Raw genomic sequence first — 27828 nt, 5'->3', positions numbered from 1 at the left:
GGATGTTAATTTACTGTACATACCACCCACTCTTTTGCTAGTTGAATCCCTCCAGTCGTTTCTAGACCCAAGCTCCCTTCCTTTTTGCATGTTGCACAGCACAACTTTTGATTCTGTGTGACAAGCTAGGGGTTATACGTTTGCTCCTTCTTAAACTGCAAATTGCACCTGCTCCGAGCATCTTCGTTGGTGGATGCCCCCCCCCACCCCCCCACCCCCCCACCCCCCCACCCAGTTCCCTGTCTCCCTCTGAGTCTGACTCACTAGCAGGCCTACTAGCTAGTGGAGGTGCCGGTGGTGATGCTGAACTGGCAGGATTAGCATCGTCATCAGGATCAGTTTGCCCCTCACTCCTCTCCTCCGGCACTGACAGTTCTCTGGCTCGTTCTGGGTTCTATTCACCATCTCTCTCTGGATTTTTGGACTTGAAAATTTTCGTCAAACTCGATTGCCTTTTCTTATCCATTTTTTATTTGTCTTTCCCACAATTCAAATTCAGTAGGGAAACAACTAGCCTAGGCTACGTAATGTGATTACGTAGGGACCTCGTCTTTAGCTGAACACCACTACCAAGACCTGTGTCAAGATCAGTTACTTGCCCCACCGGCCCTCCCCATAACCTCTATGTACAAATAAGAGAGCAGGTCTGGAATCAATGTGGCAGGATAGGATGATTATACAGAATTATCACTGTGCTTTTACATGATGGTCTTCCTGGGTGGTGGGAGAAATAACGAGGAGGCAACTTGATTTAATGCTGATCACTTTTATTAGAATGTCTACAGTGCGAACAGTGAAACAATGAATAAATTATGCCGTGAGGGGTACCGGATCCAGGCAAATAGGTGCCGGAACAAACTATTTCAAATTTGAGAGGTTCCGGATCCTGTTCCTGCACGATCCGGCTCAAATTAAGCACTGATTATGGGGTATTGTGTGTAGAAAACAATTTGATCCATTTTAGAATAAGGTTGTAACGGAACAAAATGTGGAAAAAGTCAAGGGGTCTGAATATTTTCCGAAGGCACTGTATGCTATCATGTGAAAGGGAGACTCTGTCTTTTCCCCTGTTGGCTGACCAAGCTTTCTTTTAGAATAAAGAACATAGTTATTTTGAGACACCAATGTATTCTAGAGAATATTTAATTCCCCCTTTGTCTGTCCTGGTGGCATAGAGCTAGCTTCTTATGAAGAGACTACAGAAGAAGTTTGAGATTAGAGATAACTCAGGAAGTTCTGTGAGTCACAGACTCTTTTGTGACATAACACCAGGGAGATTACTTTTACCTCGCCTATTCCCTGTTTCACCTCCCTCTACCCTGTTTGTGTAAGGCTCAGTTGGTAGAGCAAGGCACATACAACACCAGGGTTCTCTGTTCAATTCCTGGGACCACCCATACGAAACAAAATTAGGCATTTTGGATAAAAGTGTCTGCTAAATGGCATCTACTGTATATTCCCTTTTTTCTCCCCAGTGTGTCCATGCCTATACTCTGTGTGAGACACGCGGGGTAGGGGGGACGGGGAGGTGGAGTGGTCGGTTGAGGGTCTGTGTTGTGTTTGTCTCTGCTCGCTGTCTAGAGCTGATGCTGTGTATCACTGTGTGTGACAGCCAGCCCTCTCCTTCTCCCTCTCTCCATCTCTATCTCTCTCTCTCCGTTTCTACCTTTCTCCATCTCTCTCGCTCCCTCTTCTGCTTCCTACCCTCTCTCTCTCTCCCCCCTCTCCCTCCTCTCCCTCTCCTGTCCATCGCTCCCTCTCCCTACCCCGTCCATCTCCATCTCTGTGTCTGGTGGTTAGGTGGGTCTCAGCGCTGCCTTTGTAGATGAGTACCACAGCCCCGCTGGAACAGCTAATACAGCAATACCCTCCCCTTGTCCTTGGAGCCTCAGCCCAGCCTTGCTTGGTCAGCACATTCCCCCTGACGGAGCACACTCCTGGGAACCTGAACCCGTCCCCCACCCCCACCTCGGCCAGCCAGCCAGAGACGCACGCTGACAGGGGGATAACAGAGGAAATGGAGCATGGCACACATGCATACGCCCAGCAGCTACATACACATACTGTTCTGTAGGGGCGCACCCCCCCCACACACACACACACACACGGGTTCTCACTCAAACAGAAAGTAAAAGTGACATTCAAGCAGACATGTCCACACATACACATACACATTTCTCCACACAAAAACTTGGCAAACACAAGCCCACACAAACACACCCATCAAGACTCTCACACACCTTACCTTGAAGCCACCACACAGTGTCATATCCTATCATATCTGTCCCGAGGGCTGTATTCAGTCACACTGAAATAAGGGCAGTAAAAGGATGTATCAGTAGCATGTGTCTCCAGCAGACTGTACCTTAGGACATATATAGTGCCTGTAAAGCTACATATATCCCCTTATAAAGTGTACACTATTTGTGCCTCCCCCTAATGTCCTGCTACAGTACTGTGTGTGTGTGTGTGTGTGTGTGTGTGTGTGTGTGTGTGCGTGTGTGCGTGTGTGCGTGCGTGCGTGCGTGCGTGCGTGCGTGCGTGCGTGCGTGCGTGCGTGCGTGCGTGTTTTAAAGGCTCTCTGTTACTCCATAGTACCCCCAGATTAACATTTATAACCAAGATGAACAAGGCCCTTTCAAGTGCAGCAGCTTATACCCACATGACTTCAGCTTTCACAGTCATACTGTACATGTCTATAGGGACTAGTGCAGGGATATATATGCTAAGTATGTGTGGCGCTACAACAGAAGAATGCCCTTTCAACTGCAGCTTATTCATATGACTTCAGCTTGCACGGTCATACGTGTCCACTGCAAGGGGGTATACTGTATAACGCTAGGTAGGTCTATATAATATAACCCTCCACGGCTCTGAGCGGTAAAGTAGTTCCCTCCTGAGAACTGGGCGGTGGAGGGATAAGGGAGCATCGGTGGGAACGATTTTGGCTAAGCTGTAAAAGTGGCCTGCTGGCGTATTAGTATGTAAAGCAAACAGGCCTGCAGCTCTTTAATAGCCGACACTTTGGTCTGTCCCCTGGGCTGGGACACTACCGCCTGCCTGTCTGAATACTGCCTACTGCCTACAGTACCTAGCTGTGTGTGTGTGTGTGTGTGTGTGTGTGTGTGTGTGTGTGTGTGTGTGTGTGTGTGTGTGTGTGTGTGTGTGTGTGTGTGTGTGTGTGAGCTGCACTGAAACCTGGGATCACAGTCAGTCTGCTGCTACATTAGGTTTGACCAAGGGGATGAGTCAAGTGTACTAAAGTAGCTAACATTGTTAATAAATTATGACTTATTTATGGAAGGAACAATGAGGTCCACACTGGAATGCTTTGGTTATGCACACAGGGTGGAAATGCTGGGTATTTGTCTGGACAAGACAGAAATAGATATCATAAATATATTTATGGATGGATGTATTCTTAAAAAACATATTTTTCTCACTTGTGCTTAATTTTTTTATAACAATTTGTTGTTAATCTCATATGGATACCAATTACACTTTGTCTAAATTCTCTCAACCCTTGACTTTCCAATATATTGTGTTGCATCAGAGACAGATTTATCTGTTACTGATGTGACATAAGTATCTCAATGTACTTGAGCCATTTGACAGAGATACCATTACGTCTGAGTGAGTGTTTGAAGTGGACAGTCCTCTATTGTCTCCCAGTCTCCTCTAACAGCTCTGATTACTGTATTGGCAATACTCACACACACGAACACACAAACACAAACACACACAGTCCCCTATCTCCTAGATCCTGGTTGTATGGCCTTCATTACTTGCAGGTGGTCATTTCCACATCAGCAGTGTTGACTTCTGTGTTTGTCTGTGTCTGTATCTGTGATGGATGTGTGACTGGTTCAATGGAGGAGCAAAGCTACCATGGTCTATCTCAAATTCCCTATGTAGTGCACTAAATTTGACCGGAACCCTATGAGCCCCGGTCAAAAGTAGTGCACTGGCTACCAGACTAGGAGCTGCGGTGCATTATTAAGTATTCAGACCCCTTCACTTTTTCCAAATGTTGTTACATTATGGCCTTATTCTAAAATGGATTAAATAAATAAAAATCCTCATCAATCTACACACAATACTCTATAATGACAAAGGGAAAACAGGTTTATAGACATTTTTGCTAATTTATTAAAAACAAAAATACCTTAACTACATAAGTATTCAGACCCTTTGCTATGAGACTCGAAATGGAGCTCAGGTGCATCATGTTTCCATTGATCATCCTTGAGATGTTTCTACAACTTGATTGGAGTCCACCTGTGGTAAATTCAATTGACTGGACATGATTTGGAAAGGCACACACCTGTCTATATAAGGTCCCACAGTTGATAGTGCATGTCAGAGCAAAAACCAAGCCATGAGGTCGAAGGAATTGTCCGTAGTACTCCGAAACAGCATTGTGTCGAGGCACAGATCTGGGGAATGGTACCAAAACATTTCTGCAGCATTGAAGGTCCCCAAGAACACAATAGCCTCCATCATTCTTAAAAGCAAGAAGTTTGGAACCACCAAGACTTTTCCTAGAGCTGGCCTCCCAGCCAAACTGAGCAATCGGGGGAGAAGGGCCTTGGTCAGGGAGGTGACCAAGAACCCAATGGTCACTCTGACAAAGCTCCAGAGTTCCTCTGTGGAGATGGGAGAGCCTTCCAGAAGGATAACCATCTCTGCAGCACTCCATCAATCAGGCCTTCTTGGTAGAGTGGCCAGCCGGAAGTCACTCCTCAGTAAAAGGCACATGACAGCTTGCTTGGAATTTGCCAAAAGGCACCTAAAGGACTCTCAGACCATGAGAAACAAGATTCTCTGATGACACCAAAATTGAACTCTTTGGCCTGAATGCCAAGTGTCACGTCTGGAGGAAACCTGGTACCATCCCTATGGTGAAGCATGGTGGTAGCAGCATGTTTTTCAGCATCATGGACTGGGAGACTAGTCAGGATCAATGGAAAGATGCACGGAGCAAAGTACAGCGAGATCCTTGATGAAAACCTGCTCCAGAACGCTCGGGACCTCAGACTGGGGTTAAGGTTCACGAACGACCCTAAGCACACAGCCAAGACAACGCAGGAATATCCTTGAGGAAAAAGTAGAAAAAGTCAAGGGGTCTGGATACTTTCTGAATTCACTGTATGTCGACAGAGGGGGAGGGGATGTATGGCAGCTTCCTGAATCAGTCAGGAATATTAATTTCCCTTGAGAAGGGAATCGGTGTGAGAGGGGAATCGGTGTGAGGGGAATCGGTGTGAGAGGGGAATCGGTGTGAGAGGGGAATCGGTGTGAATGGAATCATGTGAGAGGGGAATCGGTGTGAGAGGTGAATGTGTCTATTGGAGGTTTTCTGTGAGTGCACACCCAGAATAAATACAGCTAAGGAGCGACAGAGTGGAGTCGGGTGCCTTCGCTGGTTTGAATAAAAAAAGGGTTGTGGTTTGTTTCCATGGCCTTTGGAACATGTGATTGTGAACGAAACACCAGAAGTTTTTAACTCTTTCTATGTTTTTGCTTTTCCCTGTGTGCCTGCGGGCTGGTGTGTGTGTGTGTGTGTGTGTGTGTGTGTGTGTGTGTGTGTGTGTGTGTGTGTGTGTGTGTGTGTGTGTGTGTGTGTGTGTGCCTCTGCAGGTGACTCCCAGGGGACATGTGGGGACCCAGGCACCCCGTCACAGGGCAGCAGGGAGGAGAGTGACTTCAGGATCCGCACTAAAGTCCAATTCAGATGCTCTGAGGGTTATGAGCTGATTGGTTCTGCTGAGAGGATGTGCTTTCCCAACGGCACCTGGTCTGGAACACAGCCCTTCTGCAAACGTGAGACAACACACACACACACTTTCCATCCCCCCAACCTCTATGGTCCTTTGAGTCCAACATGTGGCTGTACCATTCCATTTCCAGCCAACATATCTCTGAGAGCTAGAAAACCCAGCAACACACTATGCTGTGCTGTGCTTTATCACCCCCTACCCAGCCTCTTCCACCTCCAGCCACCTCCGGCTGTGCACCTCCAGCCTAGAGCTAATTGAATGTGGCAGTGTAGTGGTCTGTGTCCCACGACATCTCAACACCACAACAGCACTATAGCCTGCTGGAGCCACCTCTCGCTACAGGAGCTCCTATAGCTACCATCACATTACACCCTGAATAAGATGAGACGGGACAAGCCATCACACCAGGAGTACACAGGAACATTACCTCCCTCCTTGTTTGCTGAGAGAAGCATGTAGCTAGTCAACTGTCCACTCTGCTCTGCTCCCCAAACCTCATCTGCATCCCAAATAGCACCCTACTCCCTATGTGGTGCACAACCCACAGGAATCCAGTCAAAAGAAGTGCACTATTTAGGTAATAAGGGTTCCATTTGGGACAGCCCTCCACACCGCTTTACAACACCCTGCTTCCCAGCACCAAGCCAGTACTAATGGTGTGGTTTTCTCTTCCCCTTTTCCTCTCTTCCTCTGCTCCCTCCGACCTCCCACTGTGTGAAAACACTGCTTTAGAAACAATCCCCTCCGTTGCGCAGGAATCATTTCTGAAAGGTGGGAATTGGCAACAGGGAGCTTGGACTGAGATTTAATTGAAGAGGTGTACTCAAACGTGTCTCTACTTACCGAACGACTGAGAAATATGGCAGTCAGGCACCCAGAGACAAATGGCCCAGGTGTCAGACACCCAGGGACAATAGCCCAGGTGACAGCCAGACACCCAGAGACAACCCCAAATGCTTTGTGTGTGTCTCTCTCCCTGTCTGCAGAGGAGAACACGCCTTCCTCCTCAGGCTCCTCTGAACCACCATATTCATCTCCTCTCCAACGTGACAGGATAGCGTTAGTGTCATCTCGAAACGACGGCTTGTCCTCCATGTTCCCTCTGAGCCACTACAGCTCTGCAGTTAAATAGATTTACAGATTGTTAACTTCTCAGCCCCTGAAGGCCCTGCCAGCCAGGTCCTCCACAAGGCTGACTGGGTACCTCTCTCTCTCTCTCTCTCTCTCTCTCTCTCTCTCTCTCTCTCTCTCCATTGCACGCTCTCTCCCTCTCGCTCCCTTTTCTCTTTCTCTATCTGAATCTAGCTTTCTTGTTCTATCTCTTTCTTTCTTTCTTTCTCTCTCTCTCTCTCTCTCTCTCTCTCTCTCTCTCTCTCTCTCTCTCTCTCTCTCTCTCTCTCTCTCGCCCTTTCTCTCGTTCTCTCTCTATTTCTCTCTTTCTCTGCCTCTCTCTTGCTCTCTCTCTCTCATTGTCTCTCTAATTTTTTTCTCCCAGCCCTTCTCAGCTTGTATCTATACTTATTCCATTTGAAGTCCATCATGGAGTCTGTTTTATGTCCCTTTCTCTGTGAAAGAGTGATGTTTCACATTTCACTCAACCCACCCTCAATGCCACCCTTATTCCCTAAATAGTAGTACACAACCCCTAACTCATGACTTAATGACGTTTCTTTGACAGTGGCAATGTGGATTTATTTTATACTCTCACTAAGTACCTCACATATGGAAACATGGTCAAATGTTTCAGGGACACAATCATGGTAAATTGCTTGTTGATTTCCCTAAGCCTCCTTCCATAGCTCTTGAAATCCCACTCTGGACATTGCATAAGTCATGTCCACGAGGATCCCTCCAACAATGGCTGCCCTACCATTCCACTCTTGCCTAGATGCTAGTCGTTTCTCTCAACTCTTTTGTAAACAGCTTTAAAGTACGTATTTCCAGGAAAATTACTGTTATTTGGTTAGACCGAGTGGATGCTATGGGGTTTGAATGCCGGAGTAGGGAAAGGGGCAGTGATTATTTCATGGCAGGGACAAATACTGTACTTAGCATTGACACACAGTATCAGTCCATATGAATTCAAACTTTATTTAAAGTGCATTTTGCAGTCTTTATCAGAGATGATTCCACACTGTAGATGCTCAAATCTAACCAATATACAGTATATATTGTAATATATGTACAGTGCATAATGTGATGTAACAACTTCATATGTATTTTGAATTATCACATAAACCCAATCATTCAATCGAACTCTATCTGCATCTCTCTCTCCAGCGGGGCAGTGTGGGAACCCAGGGAGCCCCAGTAACGGCCGTGTGTACAGGCTGGACGGAACTACCTACTCTCACTCGGTCACCTACTCCTGTATGGACGGCTACCTGCTGACCGGCTCCACCACCCGCCAGTGTCTGGCCAATGCCACTTGGTCTGGCACTGCCCCCAACTGCACCAGTAAGTCCTCATAAACCCACCTCACTGCCCCCAGCTGCACCAGTAAGTCCTCATAAACCCACCTCACTGCCCCCAGCTGCACCAATAAGTCCTCATAAACCCACCTCACTGCCCCCAGCTGCACCAGTAAGTCCTCATAAACCCACCTCACTGCCCCCAGCTGCACCAATAAGTCCTCATAAACCCACCTCACTGCCCCCAGCTGCACCAGTAAGTCCTCATAAACCCACCTCACTGCCCCCAGCTGCACCAATAAGTCCTCATAAACCCACATCACTGCCCCCAGCTGCACCAATAAGTCCTCATAAACCCACCTCACTGCCCCCAGCTGCACCAGTAAGTCCTCATAAACCCACCTCACTGCCCCCAGCTGCACCAATAAGTCCTCATAAACCCACATCACTGCCCCCAGCTGCACCAATAAGTCCTCATAAACCCACCTCACTGCCCCCAACTTCACCAATAAGTCCTCATAAACCCACCTCACTGCCCCCAGCTGCACCAGTAAGTCCTCATAAACCCACCTCACTGCCCCCAGCTGCACCAGTAAGTCCTCATAAACCCACCTCACTGCCCCCAGCTGCACCAATAAGTCCTCATAAACCCACCTCACTGCCCCCAACTTCACCAATAAGTCCTCATAAACCCACCTCACTGCCCCCAGCTGCACCAGTAAGTCCTCATAAACACACCTCACTGCCCCCAGCTGCACCAATAAGTCCTCATAAACCCACCTCACTGCCCCCAGCTGCACCAATAAGTCCTCATAAACCCACATCACTGCCCCCAGCTGCACCAATAAGTCCTCATAAACCCACCTCACTGCCCCCAGCTGCACCAATAAGTCCTCATAAACCCACCACACTGCCCCCAGCTGCACCAGTAAGTCCTCATAAACACACCTCACTGCCCCCAGCTGCACCAATAAGTCCTCATAAACCCACCTCACTGCCCCCAGCTGCACCAATAAGTCCTCATAAACCCACCTCACTGCCCCCAGCTGCACCAATAAGTCCTCATAAACCCACCTCACTGCCCCCAGCTGCACCAGTAAGTCCTCATAAACCCACCTCACTGCCCCCAGCTGCACCAGTAAGTCCTCATAAACCCACCTCACTGCCCCCAACTGCACCAGTAAGTCCTCATAAACCCACCTCACTGCCCCCAGCTGCACCAATAAGTCCTCATAAACCCACCTCACTGCCCCCAGCTGCACCAATAAGTCCTCATAAACCCACCTCACTGCCCCCAGCTGCACCAATAAGTCCTCATAAACCCACCTCACTGCCCCCAGCTGCACCAGTAAGTCCTCATAAACCCACCTCACTGCCCCCAGCTGCACCAATAAGTCCTCATAAACCCACCTCACTGCCCCCAGCTGCACCAATAAGTCCTCATAAACCCACCTCACTGCCCCCAGCTGCACCAATAAGTCCTCATAAACCCACCTCACTGCCCCCAACGGCAACAGATCTGGGACTTGATCCTGCACCAGTCCATGTCATCTTATTCATTATGGTCTGAAATGCCTGAGACGTTTTGGGACTAAGGGCACTGGACTTTTTTTGTGTGCTTATTAACAGGGCTGTGTGAAAAATCCTACTGATAACGCCACAATCATTTGGGGGAGATTTCAATACATATAGACAGTAGATATGACTCAGCTAAATGTACACAGATGTATTTCTATGTTCGATTGTGATCTTTCATTTTCATATATTTTTCTCGTAGATTACCTATTTTGATCAGGTCCTATCATAAATAGGGCATAGGGTAAATTAGTTGACTCAGGCTTAAGACAGAGTTGCATCCCAAATTGCACCCTATTCCCTATATAGTGCGCTACTTTTCACCAAAGTAGTGCACTACACCTCTGGTCAAATGTAGTGGACTATATAGGGGAAAAGGGTGTAATTTGGAATGCAACCAAAATCTTGCATCCTCTCCTCATGACATTTCAACATGCTGCTCCTCTCATCTAGGAAGGGTGGGCTGGTCGAAGTGAGGAAGCTCTTTAAGGTAGCCTGCGGGTTAGGGATTGAGACAGAACGAGGAGGAGTCACACACACAGTGACTTGCGGGTTGAGAGAGAGGAAAGGTCAGAAGAGCTCTGTGCCCCTGCTCCAGCAAGATAAGGAAATCAATCCCTCTGTGCCTCTGTTACCTGGTGTACATTACCATACCCTCCTCAGCTCTTCCCACTTCTTCAGATCCTCCTCAGTCAAGTAGACAACACCAGGGAGTCGATGTGATTTAAATCCAGGCCCAGGGCGAGACAGAGAGAGATAGACAGAGGGAGAGAGAGATGGAGAAAAACAGAGAGAGAGGGAGAAAGAGAGAGAGAGGAAGAGGGAGAAAAAGAGGAGAGTGAGAGGGACTTACTCCACTTCAGGTAGATAATTCCTCTCTACCTCTCCTGGTAGAGAGGTTCAGATTCAGTTCATTCAGAAATGGATGACTAGATCTATGAACTACTGCCTGTCTGTCTCCATATCCCCACTAGACATACAGACCATACTGGTTCCTCCAGGCCAGGTTCATTGCCTTTCATCGTATGCCATTTAGTGCCCATATTTTTTTTACCGGGCCTGTTTTTATCTTTACTGCGCTCTCTTTCCATAGAGACCTTGGTTTACGTCCCAAAATGGCACCCTATTCCCTATAGTCATAGTGCTTTGATCAAAAGTATTGCGCTATATAGGGAACAGGGTGCTATTTGGGGAAGCATCCCTTGCCTGTGGCATGTTAAAGTAGGAATGATTGATGCGTCTTTACATGTGTTTAGTGAGCAGGCTGAGAAGGGTGATGCATGGTTGCTATCCGGGGGTGGAGTCGTATTAGCATTTTGGTCGAGCCATTGTTCACGCCACCAAGACAGTTTTACAAGCTAACGCCTCTGATGATTGATTCTGAAGCATCATTCACACGTTTTTCCACAAAAGACACAAAATGTATGTAAAACTGTGATTCCGGAATTGATACATAAATCAATAGGGGGGAACTTTTTTTCCAAAATGAAAAAATAAATATGGAAAGTACTTTTGGGGTTTGTTGTGAGTCACATGGGAGTACAGAAGTACTAATGTGTTTATTTGACCTTTTCATCTGAATTCCCAGGTAGACTCTGGAAACATGCAGCGTTCTATTTTCTGCTCTCCGCTTTCCTCCCTATCCCGCCCCTGTTTGTTCATCCATAGAAGAGAAGGGAGTGATAGTTGTAAAAGATCGACAGAATTGATTATGGAAGTTAAACCCAGGAGACCCCTGTATGAGAACACAGCTTCCCCTGCTTACAGCTATTGATTTTCTCCTGTGATAGTGAGATCTATCATTGTGAATTAAAGAGGCGAGGTGGTATCTCCTCAGTGGAGATATCTGTTGCTGGCTGCATACATGGGTAGTTTCAGATGATTTGTGGATTAGGTTCCCCGCCGATTGTTGTCACAGCCCGATTCATATCTCACACCGGACCAACAATGGGGCCTAAATCGCACTTCGACCGCCGTCATAGATATCACCATCTATAGCACAAAAGAGCCAAAAAACATAATGGTTTGTTACAGAGTAAAGTGTCTTACTGGGTATGTATCGTTTTTGTTATGTGCTTGTTTGCTGCAACCAGGTACTCTGTGTCACTCGTTAGTTTCTTTCTCTTTTTTTCCCCTTTTTCTTTCTTTCTTTCTTTCTTTCTTTCTTTCTTTCTTTCTTTCTTTCTTTCTTTCTTTCTTTCTTTCTTTCTTTCTTTCTTTCTTTCTTTCTTTCTTTCCATCACAGTGATAAATTGTGGTGACCCTGGGGTTCCAGCCAATGCGATGAGGTATGGAGAGGACTTTGCTATTGGTCAGAACATCACCTTCCTGTGTGCGCCAGGATACACCATGGAGGCTGACAGCTCACCCGTGCGCACCTGCACCTCCAACGGTACCTGGAGTGGCATCATGGCATCCTGCAAAGGTGAGGCCTAGCAACACATGTGTAGCATGATGTACTTCATTACCCATAATGCTCTGTGGAACATATCTTAATGACATTCTGGCATCATGACATCCTTCAAAGACAGGGCCCTTTAGAGGGTACTACTTTTAGCTAGAACCCTATGAGCTTTCGGTTTGTTTATTTTGATACTTCAATTTGAGTGTTGGAATATGTGTATCTACACCTTAGAATATAGTTCAATGACTCCCAGTCTCAGGGAGGAAATAATCAAGGTTGGCATTGTCCCAGAGTTTCAATACAGGTTGGTATAGCTTATTCACAGTAACACTAAACACCTGCTGGTTCCCTTCCCACACTGGTTGCCTGAGCAACAGCAGCCTAGATGTCTTGGTGTCCTGCTAGCAGTCACAGAGGAAGAGTTTAAATACAGGACAGCATTGTGCTTTGGTTTGTTATTGTAATATCCTGTCTTGTTGTTGTTGACACTATATGCAAGGCAGAAAAGGTTTCTCTTCTTCATAAAAAAAAGCTTTCTCAACTTGCATAAAATGCTGCTTTGTATTACCATTATCTTGGACAAATTACAATTAACACAGATATGGCCATCCATTTGAACAGGTTAGAGTTGAATCTCTTGGCTCTGTGAGAGAGTGTGTTGTACATACATATGTAACAGCTGCAGAGTGATATCTTGGTGCAGTGCATTCTTATGATGCACAGTTGGATCTATGAATATGGATGTTAAAGTGTCGGGAAGCAAACTGAAAATGGAAATGGCTGGGTGAAAGTCTGACATTGGCTTTTAACAAACTGATGTGTGTGTGTGTGTGTGTGTGTGTGTGTGTGTGTGTGTGTGTGTGTTTGTGTGTGTGTGTGTGTGCTTGTGTGTGTGTATACATGTACTGTATAAGTATGTGAGAATATTTGTGTTCTGCGCCTGTGAAATGCAGGAGCTGTCAGAGCAGCTGTGAAACCACTGCATAAACATATTATTCATTAGCTTAGTACAAGGCAAGCTGGTCTACTCTCAATGGACGAGCCACCAAGCATGTCCAATACTAATTCAGAATATTAATAGAACATTTGGGAACTTATTACACGTTTATGCCTTTTATTACCGGAGCACATAGATGACAATAAGCACAGGCAATGGGCTTGACAAATGTGTTTGTTTTTATAGTCAGCTGATTAATTGGGAGGGAATCACTACCCTCTCAGTCAAAGGGTTCTGGTGAAAAGTAGTGCACTATATAGGGAATAGAGTACCAATGGGCTCTGGTGAAAAGTAGTGCACTATATAGGGAATAGCGTACCAAAGGGCTCTGGTGAAAAGTAGTGCACTATATAGGGAATAGTGTACCAAAGGGCTCTGGTGAAAAGTAGTGCACTATATAAGGAATAGAGTACCAAAGGGCTCTGGTGAAAAGTAGTGCACTATATAAGGAATAGAGTACCAATGGGCTCTGGTGAAAAGTAGTGCACTATATAGGGAATAGCGTACCATTTTGGACACAACCAAAGTCTCCCCCTGCAATTTGACAACGTTGCTTTAAACCTACGACCCATTTTTCTTGTAACTATATGGCAGCTCCCACATGAGGTTCCTTCAAGATATCACCCCCCCCCCCCCCCCCTCCCCCCTCCCGCACCCCTGCCCAACACCCACCAAGCCTAGCCAGTAATCTACAAACACTGAGATTTCCCCCATCAAAATAGAATCCTAATTCTCTTGGATTACCCCTCTCTGAACTCTGCATATCCCACTCGTGCTGTTTCTGCTCAAACGCTTACCTACAGTGCTATTCCTGTTATCCAGTGAGAGCAGTATCCATGGTGCACTATTTTGGAAAGCCTATCTTACTGCTATTCGGTGAGAGGAGTGTGTTTATTGTACAGTCTGCTGGAAAATATATTTCTGCCCACAGTGTTCTGGAAAGCCTTATCTGCTGTTACTCTAATTCAGTGAGAGGAGTATACCTGTCTCCACATAGTGGTTGGCAGAAGTCAGTGTGAATAACAGGCATGGGAGAGAGAGAGACTCACTCTACAGAGTGCAACATGAGTCATCCAGCCTATCCCTCTCACCCACTCAAGCGTGGCGTAGGCTGGGGCGCAGCGAGACTCCCAGGCAGCTCTCAGACAAACAAACAGTCCCTTTGACTTTCTCTACCTCCCTGACGTCGCCCCCCCAACACTTTCATGTTTGTTTAGACAGTCATTGGCTGCACCCCAAATGGAACTCTATTCCCTATATAGTGCACTCCGTAGCTATTGGGGATGCAGTCGTCATGACACCCGGAGGCTAGTGGTCTGAGAGAAAAGCATTAGTTCTGTTTCAGTTAGACAGCTGGCAGTAAATGTCCACTAAGGGTGACATTATATAACTATACTACATGGTCATGCTTCGCACAGCCACAAATACTCCTTAGACCTAATTTCCTAAGATTTTGTTGTTGAGAATGTGTTGTTTTAGTTGTTAGCCTGGCTGTGGCCCTTTTCCAAAGGTTTCCTGTGTGTTCACTGTTTGCTTTAATGCCATGAATGGAATGGTAAAGTATAATTCATCCCTAATTGATTCATGAGATTCCTTACAGGGATAATGAGGGTTAAGTAAGAGAGTAATTCAGCATTAACTACAGTATTACACAGAGAGTAAACTCCCTCTCCCCTTTGCCTTTCTGTCCTCCCTCCCCTCTCTCTCATCCTCCCTATCCCTGTCCTCTATCCAACTACACCCACCCTCTTTCCTCTTTCTCACCCCTCTCTCCCTCTCCTCTCCCCCCATAGCGGTGACCTGCGCGGCACCCTCTGCCATCTCCAATGGGGTCCTGGAGGGCACAGACTTTGAGTGGGGCACTAGCGTGAGCTACAGCTGCTCCCCCGGGTACGAGCTGTCCTTCCCTGCCATCCTCACCTGCGTGGGCAACGGCACCTGGAACGGAATGGTGCCTCAGTGCCTACGTGAGTAGCACGCACCTCTCCTCTCCTCTTCTCTCCTGTTCTTTTGTTTTCTGTTATTTTGTGCTCCTCTCTCGCTCTCTCTTTCTCTCTCTCGCTCTCTCTCTTTTGCTGTCTCTCTCGCTCTCTCTTGCTATCTCTCGCTCTCTCTCGCTCTCTTTTTCTCTCTCTTTCTCTCTCTCTTTCTCTCTCTTGCTCTCTCTTGCTCTCTCGCTCTCTCTCTTGCTATCTCTCGCTCTCTCTCTTTTGCTGTCTCTCTCGCTCTCTCTTGCTATCTCTCGCTCTCTCTCGCTCTCTTTTTCTCTCTCTTTCTCTCTTTCTCTCTCTCTTTCTCTCTCTTGCTCTCTCTTGCTCTCTCGCTCTCTCTCTTGCTCTCTTGCTCTCTCTTGCTCTCGCTCTCTCCTCCCTCTCCCTCTCGTGGTGTTTTCCACTCTCTCGCACATCGATGCAACTTCACACTCTCTGCAGTAGTACTAACACTCAGTGTACCTGTGAAATTGACATTTTGTCGCATTCTTCATGTACTTGTTTCCTTGTTTCAGTTTGGCAAATATGTCCACAGTATCTATAGTTCTATGACTCCATAGATAGTCAGTGACTTTTAGTGGTGATTTGATTTTAAAACGAATAGCCTAAACTTTATTAGAAAAGGTTAGAACAAAGGGTACTTTGTACTTTATTAAGAACTATAAATAGCAGGTAATAAGCACAAGTTATGTAGAAAGTATTCAATGCTATGTCACCTTTTCTCAGCAGATTCATACAAACTATGAACAGTTGATTACCGTGTTGTTACCTTTTTGTTTCCTGTTCATTTGCTGTCGTTACCATGTTATTTCCCTGTTGTTGCTGTGTTATTTCCCTGTTGTTACTGTGTTATTTCCCTGTTGTTACTGTGTTATTGCCCTGTTGTTACTGTGTTATTGCCCTTTTGTTTCTTGTTATTTCCATGTTGTTTCATGTTATTTCCCTGTTGTTACAGTGTTATTTCCCTGTTGTTACTGTGTTATTTCCCTGTTGTTACTGTGTTATTTCCCTGGTATTACTGTGTTATTTCCCTGGTGTTACAGTGTTATTTCCCTGTTGTTATAGTGTTATTTCCCTGTTGTTACAGTGTTATGTCCCTGTTGTTACAGTGTTATGTCCCTGTTGTTACTGTGTTATTTCCCTGTTGTTACTGTGTTATTTCCCTGTTGTTACTGTGTTATTTCCCTGTTGTTACTGTGTTATTTCCCTGTTGTTGCTGTGTTATTTCCCTGTTGTTGCTGTGTTATTTCCCTGTTGTTACCGTGTTATTTCCCTGTTGTTGCTGTGTTATTTCACTGTTGTTACTGTGTTATTTCCCTGTTATTTCCCTGTTGTTACTGTGTTATTTCCCTGTTGTTGCTGTGTTATTGCCCTGGTGTTACTGTGTTATTTCCCTGTTATTTCCCTGTTGTTACTGTGTTATTTCCCTGTTGTTGCTGTGTTATTTCCCTGTTGTTACCATGTTAATTTCCTGTTGCTTCATGTTATTTCCCTGTTGTTACTGTGTTATTGCCCTCTTGTTTCTTGTTATTTCCATGTTGTTTCATGTTATTTCCATGTTACCATGTTATTTCCCTGTTGCTTCATGTTATTTACCTGTTGTTACTGTGTTATTTCCCTGTTGTTACTGTGTTATTTCCCTGTTGTTACTGTGTTATTGCCCTGTTGTTACTGTGTTATTGCCCTTTTGTTTATTGTTATTTCCATGTTGTTTCATGTTATTTCCCTGTTGTTACTGTGTTATTTCCCTGTGTTACTGTGTTATTGCCCTCTTGTTTCTTGTTATTTCCCTGTTGTTACTGTGTTATTTCCCTGTTACTGTGTTATTTCCCTGTTGTTACTGTGTTATTTCCCTGTTGTTACTGTGTTATTTCCCTGTGTTACTGTGTTATTGCCCTCTTGTTTCTTGTTATTTCCATGTTGTTTCATGTTATTTCCCTGTTGTTACCATGTTATTACCCTGTTGCTTCATGTTATTTCCCTGCTGTTACTGTGTTATTTCCCTGTTGTTACTGTGTTATTTCCCTGTTGTTACTGTGTTATTTTCCTGTTGTTAACGCATTATTTCCCGCTAACAAGGACTGCGCCCCTTTCCTTCTCCATGGCCGACATGAGTAAGACATTTAAACCCTCGCAGGGCTGCTGGCCCAGACGGCATCCCTAGCCGCGTCCTCAGAGCATGCGCAGACCAGCTGGCTGGTGTGTATACGGACACATTCAATCAATCGTTATCCCAGTCTGCTGTCCCCACATGCTTCAAGATGGCCAACATTGTTCCTATACCCAAGAAGGCAAAGGTAACTGAACTAAATGACTATCATTTCTGTCATCATGAAGTTCTTTGCGAGAATAGTCAAGGATTTTATCACTTCCAACTTACCGGCCACCCTTGACCCACTTCAGTTTGCATACCGCACCAACAGGTCCACAGATGATGCAATCGCCATCACACTGCACACTGCCCTATCCCATCTGGACAAGAGGAATACCTATGTAAGAATGCTGTTCATTGACTACAGCTCAGCATTCAACACCATAGTATCCTCCAAGCTCATCATCAAGCTGGAGGCCCTGGGTCTCAACCCCGCCCTGCGCAATTGGGTCCTGGACTTTCTGACGTGCTGCTCCCAGGTGGTGAAAGTAGGAATCAATCTCCACTTCGCTGACCCTCAACACTGGGGCCCCACAAGGGTGTGCGTGCTCAGCCCCCTGTACTCCCTGTTCACCCACGACTGCGTGGCCATGCACGCCTCCAACTCAATCATGAAGTTTGCAGACGACACAACAGTAGTGGGCTTGATTACCAACAACGAGACAGCCTACAGGGAGGAAGTGAGGGCACTCGGAGTGTGGTGTCAGGAAAACAACCTCTCACTTAACGTCAACAAAACAAAGGAGATGATCATGGACTTCAGGAAACAGCAGAGGGAGCACCCCTTTATCCACATCAAAGGGACAGCAGTGGAGAAGTTTTTTTTAAGTTCCTCTGTGTACATATCACAGACAAACTGAAATAGTCCACCCACACAGACAGTGTGGTGAAGAAGGCACAACAGCGCCTCTTCAACCTTAGGAAGCTGAAGAAATTTGTGTTGTCAGTTAAAACCCTGCTAAGCTTTTATAGATGCACAATCGAGAGCATCCTGTCGGGCTGTATCACAGCATGGTACGGCAACTGCACCGCCCTCAACCGCAACTGCAACTCCCTCATATGTATATACTGTACCTTATACCATCTACTGCACCTTGCCGCTCAGCCATCGCTCATCCATATATTTATATGTACATATTCTTATTCACCCCTTTAGATTTGTGTGTATTAGGTAGTTGTTGGGGAATTGTTAGATTTCTTGTTAGATATTACTGCACTGTCGGAACTAGAAGCACAAGCATTTCGCTACACTCGCATTAACATCTGCTAACCATGTGTATGTGACAATAAAATTGTATTAGTTGCCATGTTATTTCCCTGTTGTTACTGTCTTCTTTCCCTGTTGATTCCTGATATTTCTATCTTATAACCGTGTTATTTCCCTGTTGTTACCATGTTATTTCCCTCTTGTTACAGTGTTATATCCCTGTTGTTACTGTGTTATTTCCCTGTTGTTACCGTGTTATTTCCCTGTTGTTTCCGTGTTATTTCCCTCTTGTTACCGTGTTATTTCCCTCTTGTTACAGTGTTATATCCCTGTTGTTACCGTGTTATTTCCCTGTTGTTACCGTGTTATTTCCCTGTTGTTACAGTGTTATATCCCTGTTGTTAGTGTGTTATATCCCTGTTGTTACCATGTTATTTCCCTGTTGTTACTGTCTTCTTTCCCTATTGATTCCTGATATTTCTATCTTATTACTGTGTTATTTCCCTGTTGTTACTGTGTTATTTCCCTCTTGTTTCTGTTATTTCCCTGTCATTACCCTGTTATTTCCCTTTTGTTACAGTGTTATATCCCTGTTGTTACCGTGCTATTTCCCTCTTGTTACCGTGTTATTTCCCTCTTGTTACAGTGTTATATCCCTGTTGTTACCATGTTATTTCCCTGTTGTTACTGTCTTCTTTCCCTATTGATTCCTGATATTTCTATCTTATTACTGTGTTATTTCCCTGTTGTTACCGTGTTATTTCCCTCTTGTTTCTGTTATTTCCCTGTCGTTACCCTATTATTTCCCTCTTGTTACAGTGTTATATCCCTGTTGTTAGTGTGTTATATCCCTGTTGTTACCGTGTTATTTCCCTGTTGTTACCGTGTTATTTCCCTCTTGTTTCTGTTATTTCCCTGTCGTTACCCTGTTATTTCCCTCTTGTTACAGTGTTATATCCCTGTTGTTAGTGTGTTATTTGCCTGTTGTTTTTTGATGGTGCCGGAGGGTAGGGCTGCCATCTTATCGGCTCTCAGCCAATCATGCTATTTTGTTTTAGTTTTTTTGCGTTGTTCGTAACTTCTTATGTACACAATGTTGCTGCCCCGTGATTCGCTGGAGAAGGAAACTGAGATTTCGAGGCAAAAGATCAGGTTGCCTTGCGAAGATCAGGTGACAAGTGGCTAACCTGCCTTTGCCTTCTGTTGTGATAGCTAACGTTCTAGCGCTGGGAAATAAATGGGACGAACTGAAAGCACGTATATCCTACAAACGGGACATTAAAAACTGTAATATATCATGTTTCACCGAGTCGTGGCTGAACGACGACATTAAGAACATAGAGCTGGTGGATTATACACTCTATCTGAAAGACAGAACAGCAGCCTCTGTTAAGACATGGGGTGGGCCTATGCATTTATGTAAAAAACAGCTGGTGCATGATATCTAAGGAAGTCTCAAGGTTTTACTCGCCTGAAGTAGAGTAACTCATGATAAGCTGTAGACCACACTATCTACCTAGAAATTTTTCATCTGTATTTTTCATAGCTGTCTACATATCACCACAGAGCGAGGCTGGCACTAAAACCACACTAAATTAGCTGTATTCCGCCATAAGCAAACAGGATAAAGCTCATCTAAAGACGGTGCTCCGAGTGGCCAGGGATTTTAATGCAGGGGAACTTAAATCAGTTTACCAAATTTCTATCAGCATGTTAAATCTGCAACCATAGGGAAAAAAATTCTAGACCACCTCTACTCCACACACAGAAACGTGTACAAAGCTCTCCCTCGCCCTCCATTTGGCAAATCTGACCATAACTTCTGATTCCTGCTTACAAGCAAAAATTAAAGCAGGAAGCACCAGTAACTCGGTCTATAAAAAAGTGGTCAGATGAAGCAGATGCTAAACTACAGGACTGTTTTGCTATCACAGACTGGAATATGTTCCGGAGTTCTTCCGATGGCATTGAGGAGTACACCACATCAGTCACTGGCTTTATCAATAAGTTCATTGAGGACATCATCCCCACAATGACTGTACGTACATACCCCAACCAGAAGCCATGGATTACAGGCAACATTTGCACTGAGCTAAAGGGTAGAGCTGTTGCTTTCAAGGAGCGGGACTCTAAACCAGAAACGTATAAGAAATCCCGCTACGCCCTCCGATGAACCATCACACAGGCAAAGCGTCAATGCAGGACAGATCGAATCTTACTACAATGGCTCCGACACTCGTCGGATGTGGCAGGGCTTGCAAACTATTACAGACTACAAAGAATAGCACAGCCAAGAGCTGCCCAGTAACACACGCCAGAGGTCAAGCCAGAGGTCAATCAGACCTCCAAGAACACCCAAGACCACTAAGGTAACCTGCCTAAATTACTACCGACCCTTACCACTCATGTCTGTAGCCATGAAATGCTTTGAAAGGCTGGTCATGGCTCACATTAACACCATTATCCCAGAAACCCTAGACCCACTCAATTTGCATACCGCCCCAACAGATCCACAGATGATGCAATCTCTATTACACTCCACACGGTCCTTTCCCACTTGGACAAAAGGAACACCTATGTGAGAATGTTATTCATTAGCTACAGCTCAGCGTTCAACACCATAGTGCCCTCAAAGCTCATCACTATGCTAAGGACCCTGGGACTATACACCTCACTTTGCATCTGGATACTGGACTTCCTGACGGGCCGCCCCCAGGTGGTAAGGGTAGGTAACAACACATCCGGCATTCTGATCCTCAACACGGGGGCCCCTCAGGGGTGCGTGCTCAGTGCCCTCCTGTACTCCCTGTTCACTCATGACTGCACAGCCAGGCATAACTCCAACACCATCATTACGTTTGCTGATGAGACAACAGTGGTAGGCCTGATCACCGACAACAATGAGACAGCCTATAGGGAGGATGTCAGAGACCTGACCGTGTGGTGCAAGGACAACAACCTCTCCCTCAACAGTTTTTTTGATTGTGGACTACAGGAAAAGGAGGATCGAGCATGCCCCCATTCTCATCGACAGGGCTGTAGTGGAGAAGGTTGACAGCTTCAAGTTCCTTGGCATCCATCTCACCAAAAAACTAACATGATCCAAGTACACCAAGACAGTCGTGAAGAGGGCACGAGAAAAACATTTCCCCCCCAGGAGACTGAAAAGATGTGTCATGAGTTCTCAGATCCTCAAAAGTTTTTACAGCTGCACCATCAAGAGCATCCTGACGGGTTGCATCACTGCCTGGTATGGCAACTGCTCGGCCTCCGACCGCAAGGCCCTACAGAGGGTAGTGCGTACGGCCCAGCATGTCACTGGGGCCAAGCTGCCTGCCATCCAGGACCTCTATTCCAGGCGGTGTCAGGGGAAGGCCCTAAAAATTGTCAAAGACTTCAGGCACCCTAGTCATAGACTGTTCTCTCTGCTACTGCACGGCAAGCAGTACTGGAGTGCCAAATCTAGGTCCAAGAGGCTTCTGAACAGCTTCTATCCCCAAGCCATAAGACTCCTGAACATCTAATCAAATGGCTACCCGGACTATTTGCACCCCCCTCCACGCTGCTGCTACTCTCTATAATTATCTATGCGTAGTCACTTTAATAACCCTTCCTGCATGTACATAATTACCTTAATTACATGACACCGGTGCCCCCGCACTGCCACACTGCCATGCTGATCCTTAACACTGGGGCCCCTCAGGAGTGTGTACTTTGTCCCCTCCTGTATTCCCTGTTCACCTACGACTGTGTGGCCAAACACGTCTCCAACACCATCATTAAGTTTGCTGATGACACAACAGTTTAAGGGCTGATCACCGACAACGATGAGACGGCCTATAGGGAGGACGTCAGAGAACTGGCAGTGTGGTGCAAGGACAACAACCTCCCCCTTAATATGAGCAAGACGAAGGAGCTGATTGTGGAATACAGGAAAAGGCGGGCCGAACAGGCCCCCATTAACATCGACGGGGCTGTAGTGGAGCAGGTCGAGAGTTTCAAGTTCCTTGGTGTCCACATCACCAACGAACTATCATGGTCCAAAAATACCAAGACAGTCGTGAAGAGGGCACGTCAAAACCTTTTCCCCCTCAGGAGACTGAAAAGATTTGGCATGGGTCCCCAGATCCTCAAAAGGTTCTACAGCTGCACCATCGAGAGCATCCTGGCAGTTGCATCACCACCTTGTATGGCAACTGCTGGGCATCTGACCGTAAGGCGCTACAGGGGGTTTTGCGAACGGCCCAGTGCATCACTGGGGCCAAGTTTCCTGCCATCCAGGACCTGTACAATAGGTGGTGTCAGGGGAAAGCCCATAAAATTGTCAGAGACTCCAGTCACCCAAGTTATAGACTGTTTTCACTGCTACCGTACGGCAAGCGGTACTGGAGCGCCAAGTCTAGGACCAAAAGGCTCCTCAACAGCTTCCAAGCCATAAGACTGCTGAACAATTAATATAATCGCCACCAAACACTGCTGCTACTCGTTGTTTATTATCTATGCATAGTCACTTCACCACCACCTTCATGTACAAATTACCTCAACTAACCTGTACCCCCGCACACTGACTCGCACTCTGACTCGGTTCCGGTGCCCCCTGTGTATAGCCTCGTTATTCTTCTTAAGTTACTTTTTATTATGACTTTTTATTTTAGCCTACTTGGTAAATATTTTCTTAACTCTTCTTGAACTGCACTGTTGGTTAAGGGCTTGTAAATAAGCATTTCACTGTACCTGTTGTATTTGGCGCATGTGACAAATAAAGTTTGATTTAATTTGTTACCCTGTTAAGTCAGCAATGCACACTAAAGTGCAACTGAATAAGGTTGTGTCTCTGGTGGATTATAGTTCTGTGTTTTTCCGTTCAAGCATGTGATCTGGTATCCGACACTGCATTTGAAACAAATGGCTTCAGAATGAATGCTACACTGTCACCTTGCTCTCCACTGTAGAGGAACAAAAACATATCCCAATGTTCTTGGTGTCATTGGTTGGTTGACTGACAGCTGAGTTAGAGGTGGAAGCGGCCATTCATAAGGTCCTTGGTCTGGTCTGACGAACTTCCCCCTGTTGTAGGGACATCAGTCACCCTCAATCGTTTGGGCATTAATGCCCCTCGATTCTCCATCACTTTGATTTGACCCAAAATGAAGGGGAACTGTGATGTACTGCAGATAACATGGTATTGAATTGAAAAGACAAGCAGAGGCCTCCTGTTAAAGGGCAGGTGATGGGAGGCAAGAAGTGGAGGGATTCCACCATGATGAGCAGCTATGCCCAATGACAGACAAGTGGACAGCTGCTGAATCATCCCAAAACGTATGAGCAAGACGCACGTGCACACACACATATATCAATCCCCCTCATACACAATTCAAAACGTCCATACACACACTAACGCGCGCTCATACACACACACAACCCCACACATACAATCACACACACACATGCACACACACACGTGCACAGAACTGAAGGGAGAACAAGTCACTCTACATTAGGTGGTTGTATATTTTTGGCAGATTTTCTCAAACCAGTGCCATCTCCTTGGAACTCTGCTCAAAAGTTACAATGTCTGCTGCGTTTACAATCACGGATTTGTGAAAAGCCTTTGTTTAAAAAAGTTTCAGTCTTGCTGAGACAAGGCTTCAGTCCCGTTGTTAGAGGGAATTATAAATAATGCAGGGGAATTAACTTCGATGCCACTGTTTTTTTCTCTCAGACTCAGAAACCTTAGAAGACATATTTGAACATCAGAGGATTCAACCATCTTTCCTACACCTATTGAGGATTCGGTCTCTAGCATACAACAAGCCAGAGAATCATAATTCACCTATAAGTTCATAACTCAGAGACCTTGGAAAGTACATTTGAACATCAGAAGACCCAACCATCAATTCTACACCTGGAGAATGTTCTATACAGAAAGACACCCAGGGAATCATAATTCACCCACTCGCCTTCATGTTTAGTTTACCTACATGTCTCTCAGCCTCTGCCAACCCATCTGTCAGTCTCCGTATGACAGAGTGAAGAGCGGAGGGGGTAATCATTAGTAATCTGTACATAATTAATGAGTTCTTATCTGCCTGCCCCAGTGGGTCATCAGACAGGGCTTCAAACGAGAATCGGAGGAGGGGTCGAGGGGGTGAGGAGGAGGAGGATGTAGAGGGGTGGAGGGGTGAAGGGGAGGAGGATGTAGAGGGTTGGAGGGGGGGAAGGGGTGGAGGATGTAGAGGGTAGGAGGGGTGGAGTGGGTGAAGGGGAGGAGGATGTGGAGGGGGTGAAGGGGAGGAGGATGTAAATGGTGGAGGGGGTGAAGGGGAGGAGGAAGTAGAGGGTACGAGGGCTTGAGGGGGGGAAGGGGAGGAGGATCTAGAGGGCTGGAGGGTGTAGAGGACTGGAGGGTTGAAGGGGAGGAGGATATAGAGGGCTGGAGGGGTGAAGGGGAGGAGGATGTAGAGGGCTGGAGGGTTGAAGGGGAGGAGGATATAGAGGGCTGGAGGGTTGAAAGGGAGGATGTAGAGGACTGGAGGGGTGAAGGGGAGGAGGATGTAGAGGGCTGGAGGGGTGAAGGGGAGGAGGATGTAGAGGGCTGGAGGGGTGAAGGGGAGGAGGATGTAGAGGGCTGGAGGGTTGAAGGGGAGGAGGATGTAGAGGGCTGGAGGGGTGAAGGGGAGGAGGATGTAGAGGGCTGGAGGGGTGAAGGGGAGGAGGATGTAGAGGGCTGGAGGGGTGAAGGGGAGGAGGATGTAGAGGGCTGGAGGGTGAAGGGGAGGAGGATGTAGAGGGCTGGAGGGGTGAAGGGGAGGAGGATGTAGAGGGCTGGAGGGGTGAAGGGGAGGAGGATGTAGAGGGCTGGAGGGGTGAAGGGGAGGAGGATGTAGAGGGCTGGAGGGGTGAAGGGGAGGAGGATGTAGAGGGCTGGAGGGGTGGAGGATGTAGAGGGCTGGAGGGGTGAAGGGGAGGAGGATGTAGAGGGTTGAAGGGGAGGAGGATGTAGAGGGCTGGAGGGGTGAAGGGGAGGAGGATGTAGAGGGCTGGAGGGGTGAAGGGGAGGAGGATGTAGAGGGGTGAAGGGGAGGAGGATGTAGAGGGCTGGAGGGGTGAAGGGGAGGAGGATGTAGAAGGCTGGAGGGGTGAAGGGGAGGAGGATGTAGAGGGCTGGAGGGTGAAGGGGAGGAGGATGTAGAGGGCTGGAGGGGAGGAGGATGTAGAGGGCTGGAGGGGTGAAGGGGAGGAGGATGTAGAGGGCTGGAGGGGTGAAGGGGAGGAGGATGTAGAGGGCTGGAGGGGTGAAGAGGAGGAGGATGTAGAGGGCTGGAGGGGTGGAGGGGTGAAGGGGAGGAGGATGTAGAGGGCTGGAGGGGTGAAGGGGAGGAGGATGTAGAAGGCTGGAGGGGTGAAGGGGAGGAGGATGTAGAGGGCTGGAGGGTGAAGGGGAGGAGGATGTAGAAGGCTGGAGGGGAGGAGGATGTAGAGGGCTGGATGGGTGAAGGGGAGGAGGATGTAGAGGGCTGGAGGGGTGAAGGGGAGGAGGATGTAGAGGGCTGGAGGGGTGAAGAGGAGGAGGATGTAGAGGGCTGGAGGGGTGGAGGGGTGAAGGGGAGGAGGATGTAGAGGGCTGGAGGGGTGAAGGGGAGGAGGATGTAGAAGGCTGGAGGGGTGAAGGGGAGGAGGATGTAGAGGGCTGGAGGGTGAAGGGGAGGAGGATGTAGAAGGCTGGAGGGGAGGAGGATGTAGAGGGCTGGAGGGGTGAAGGGGAGGAGGATGTAGAGGACTGGAGGGGTGAAGGGGAGGATGATATAGAGGGCTGGAGGGTTGAAGGGGAGGAGGATGTAGAGGGCTGGAGGGGTGAAGGGGAGGAGGATGTAGAGGGCTGGAGGGGTGAAGAGGAGAGCATGTTAAAGGGTCAGTAAATCATCAAGGTAGTTCTAATACCCCACCCTTCAGAACGCTGAAGCAACGTGCAGCAGCAGCTATGGGAATGAAATAAAGTATGGCTGCCTGTGACTTTGTAAACTTGCAGGGAGCACACTTTTATTTGTATTCTTCCTCTTCTTCCTCCTCTTCTTCTACTTCTTCTTCTTCTCTTTACATCTCTGTCTACTCTCTCTGGTCTCTCAAAACCCCTCTCTGCTCTCTCTTCCTCTTCCTCTCTTTTTTATATCTTGACAGTGTATCTATTATTCATCAAGAAAAAGTCAAGTTTGTAGTCCTCCTAGTACCCAGACAGTAAGAGAGGGAGTCTTGCTTGGCACATTTATAATGTATCAGCCAAGCATGACGTCAACATCAATTATGGATTCTTTCTGGACGGACCAAGTGTTTGCTGGACAGCCACAGATGGTCAGCATTCAACGACCGCTTTGAGCCCTTTGAGGGTCGATGTCATTCATGTCTGTCTGGTCTGTAAGACTCCATCTTCTTCTCCCATGGTACCTGCCAGGATCGCAGATACAAAGAGATACTGTGACAGGAGGAGCGAACCCGCACAGGGGCAAAACCCAGTGACTTTACTTGTGTGATTTTTCTGGTCAAATTCCCACTCTCTTCTTGCTGAAGTTCAATCAACACCGCGCCGGGGGAGAAGCCGGTAACACTGCTCCTGTGTGTTTTTTAAAAATGTTTATTTTGATCTCCTATTCTTGATCTGTTGTCGTAGCCAAGTTCTGTGGGGACCCTGGTGTGCCTGCCTATGGCTCCAGAGAGGGACGCAGCTTCATCTACCAGTCAGAGGTGTTGTTCAGCTGTACCGCCCCCTATCTCCCGGTGGGCTCCACTACACGCATGTGCCAGGCCGACGGCTCCTGGAGCGGATTCCAGCCTCGCTGTATAGGTAAGCATCTACTGTGTGTGTGTGCCCGTGTCCCACAAAGCGTGAGGGTCGCACAGCATATACAACTCGGTGTACATCTGTCCTATGTGTGATACTTGGCCCCAAAGCGTCATTACTGCATTTTTTATATGCTATACTCAATATGTTTTGTATGCTCAGTGTATATACACACCCATAACCTTTCTGCCCCTCTCTTTATTCCTCTAGAGTACATCATCTCTGTTTCCTATTTCTAGCATTCTTTGCATGCCTTAAAGCACAGCTTGTAAACTATTTAACTCTGTCAAACAACTGGAATCAATGTCCTCCCTCTGACACTGGGCCACCTGAGGTATACCAAGACTACGTCCCAAATGGCAGAAGCCTATGGGCCGTTGTCAAAGTAGTGCACTATAATGGCTGCAGACCTAACCTCCACACACATCTCTTATTGATAAAAGTATTCCAGAAAAGGCAGGGTCATTCCTTTTAG

General features: G+C 46.8%; 1 protein-coding gene across 2 annotated transcripts in view; it reads left to right on the top strand.

The window, feature by feature from the left end:
- LOC110489401 (CUB and sushi domain-containing protein 3) overlaps positions 1-27828 on the top strand; it is a 650169-nt gene that overhangs the window by 584195 nt on the left and 38146 nt on the right. For both annotated transcript variants that reach the window (XM_036971421.1, XM_036971422.1), the window contains exons 57-61: positions 5641-5823; positions 8061-8237; positions 12012-12191; positions 14961-15134; positions 27183-27356. In XM_036971421.1, the coding sequence (XP_036827316.1) occupies positions 5641-5823; positions 8061-8237; positions 12012-12191; positions 14961-15134; positions 27183-27356 (888 nt within the window). The remainder of the gene's footprint in view (positions 1-5640; positions 5824-8060; positions 8238-12011; positions 12192-14960; positions 15135-27182; positions 27357-27828) is intronic.

The sequence above is a fragment of the Oncorhynchus mykiss genome, chromosome 32 (genome assembly GCF_013265735.2).
Source record: "Oncorhynchus mykiss isolate Arlee chromosome 32, USDA_OmykA_1.1, whole genome shotgun sequence".
Classification (NCBI taxonomy): Eukaryota; Metazoa; Chordata; class Actinopteri; order Salmoniformes; family Salmonidae; genus Oncorhynchus; species Oncorhynchus mykiss.
This window is presented reverse-complemented; position numbering and strand designations above follow the sequence as displayed.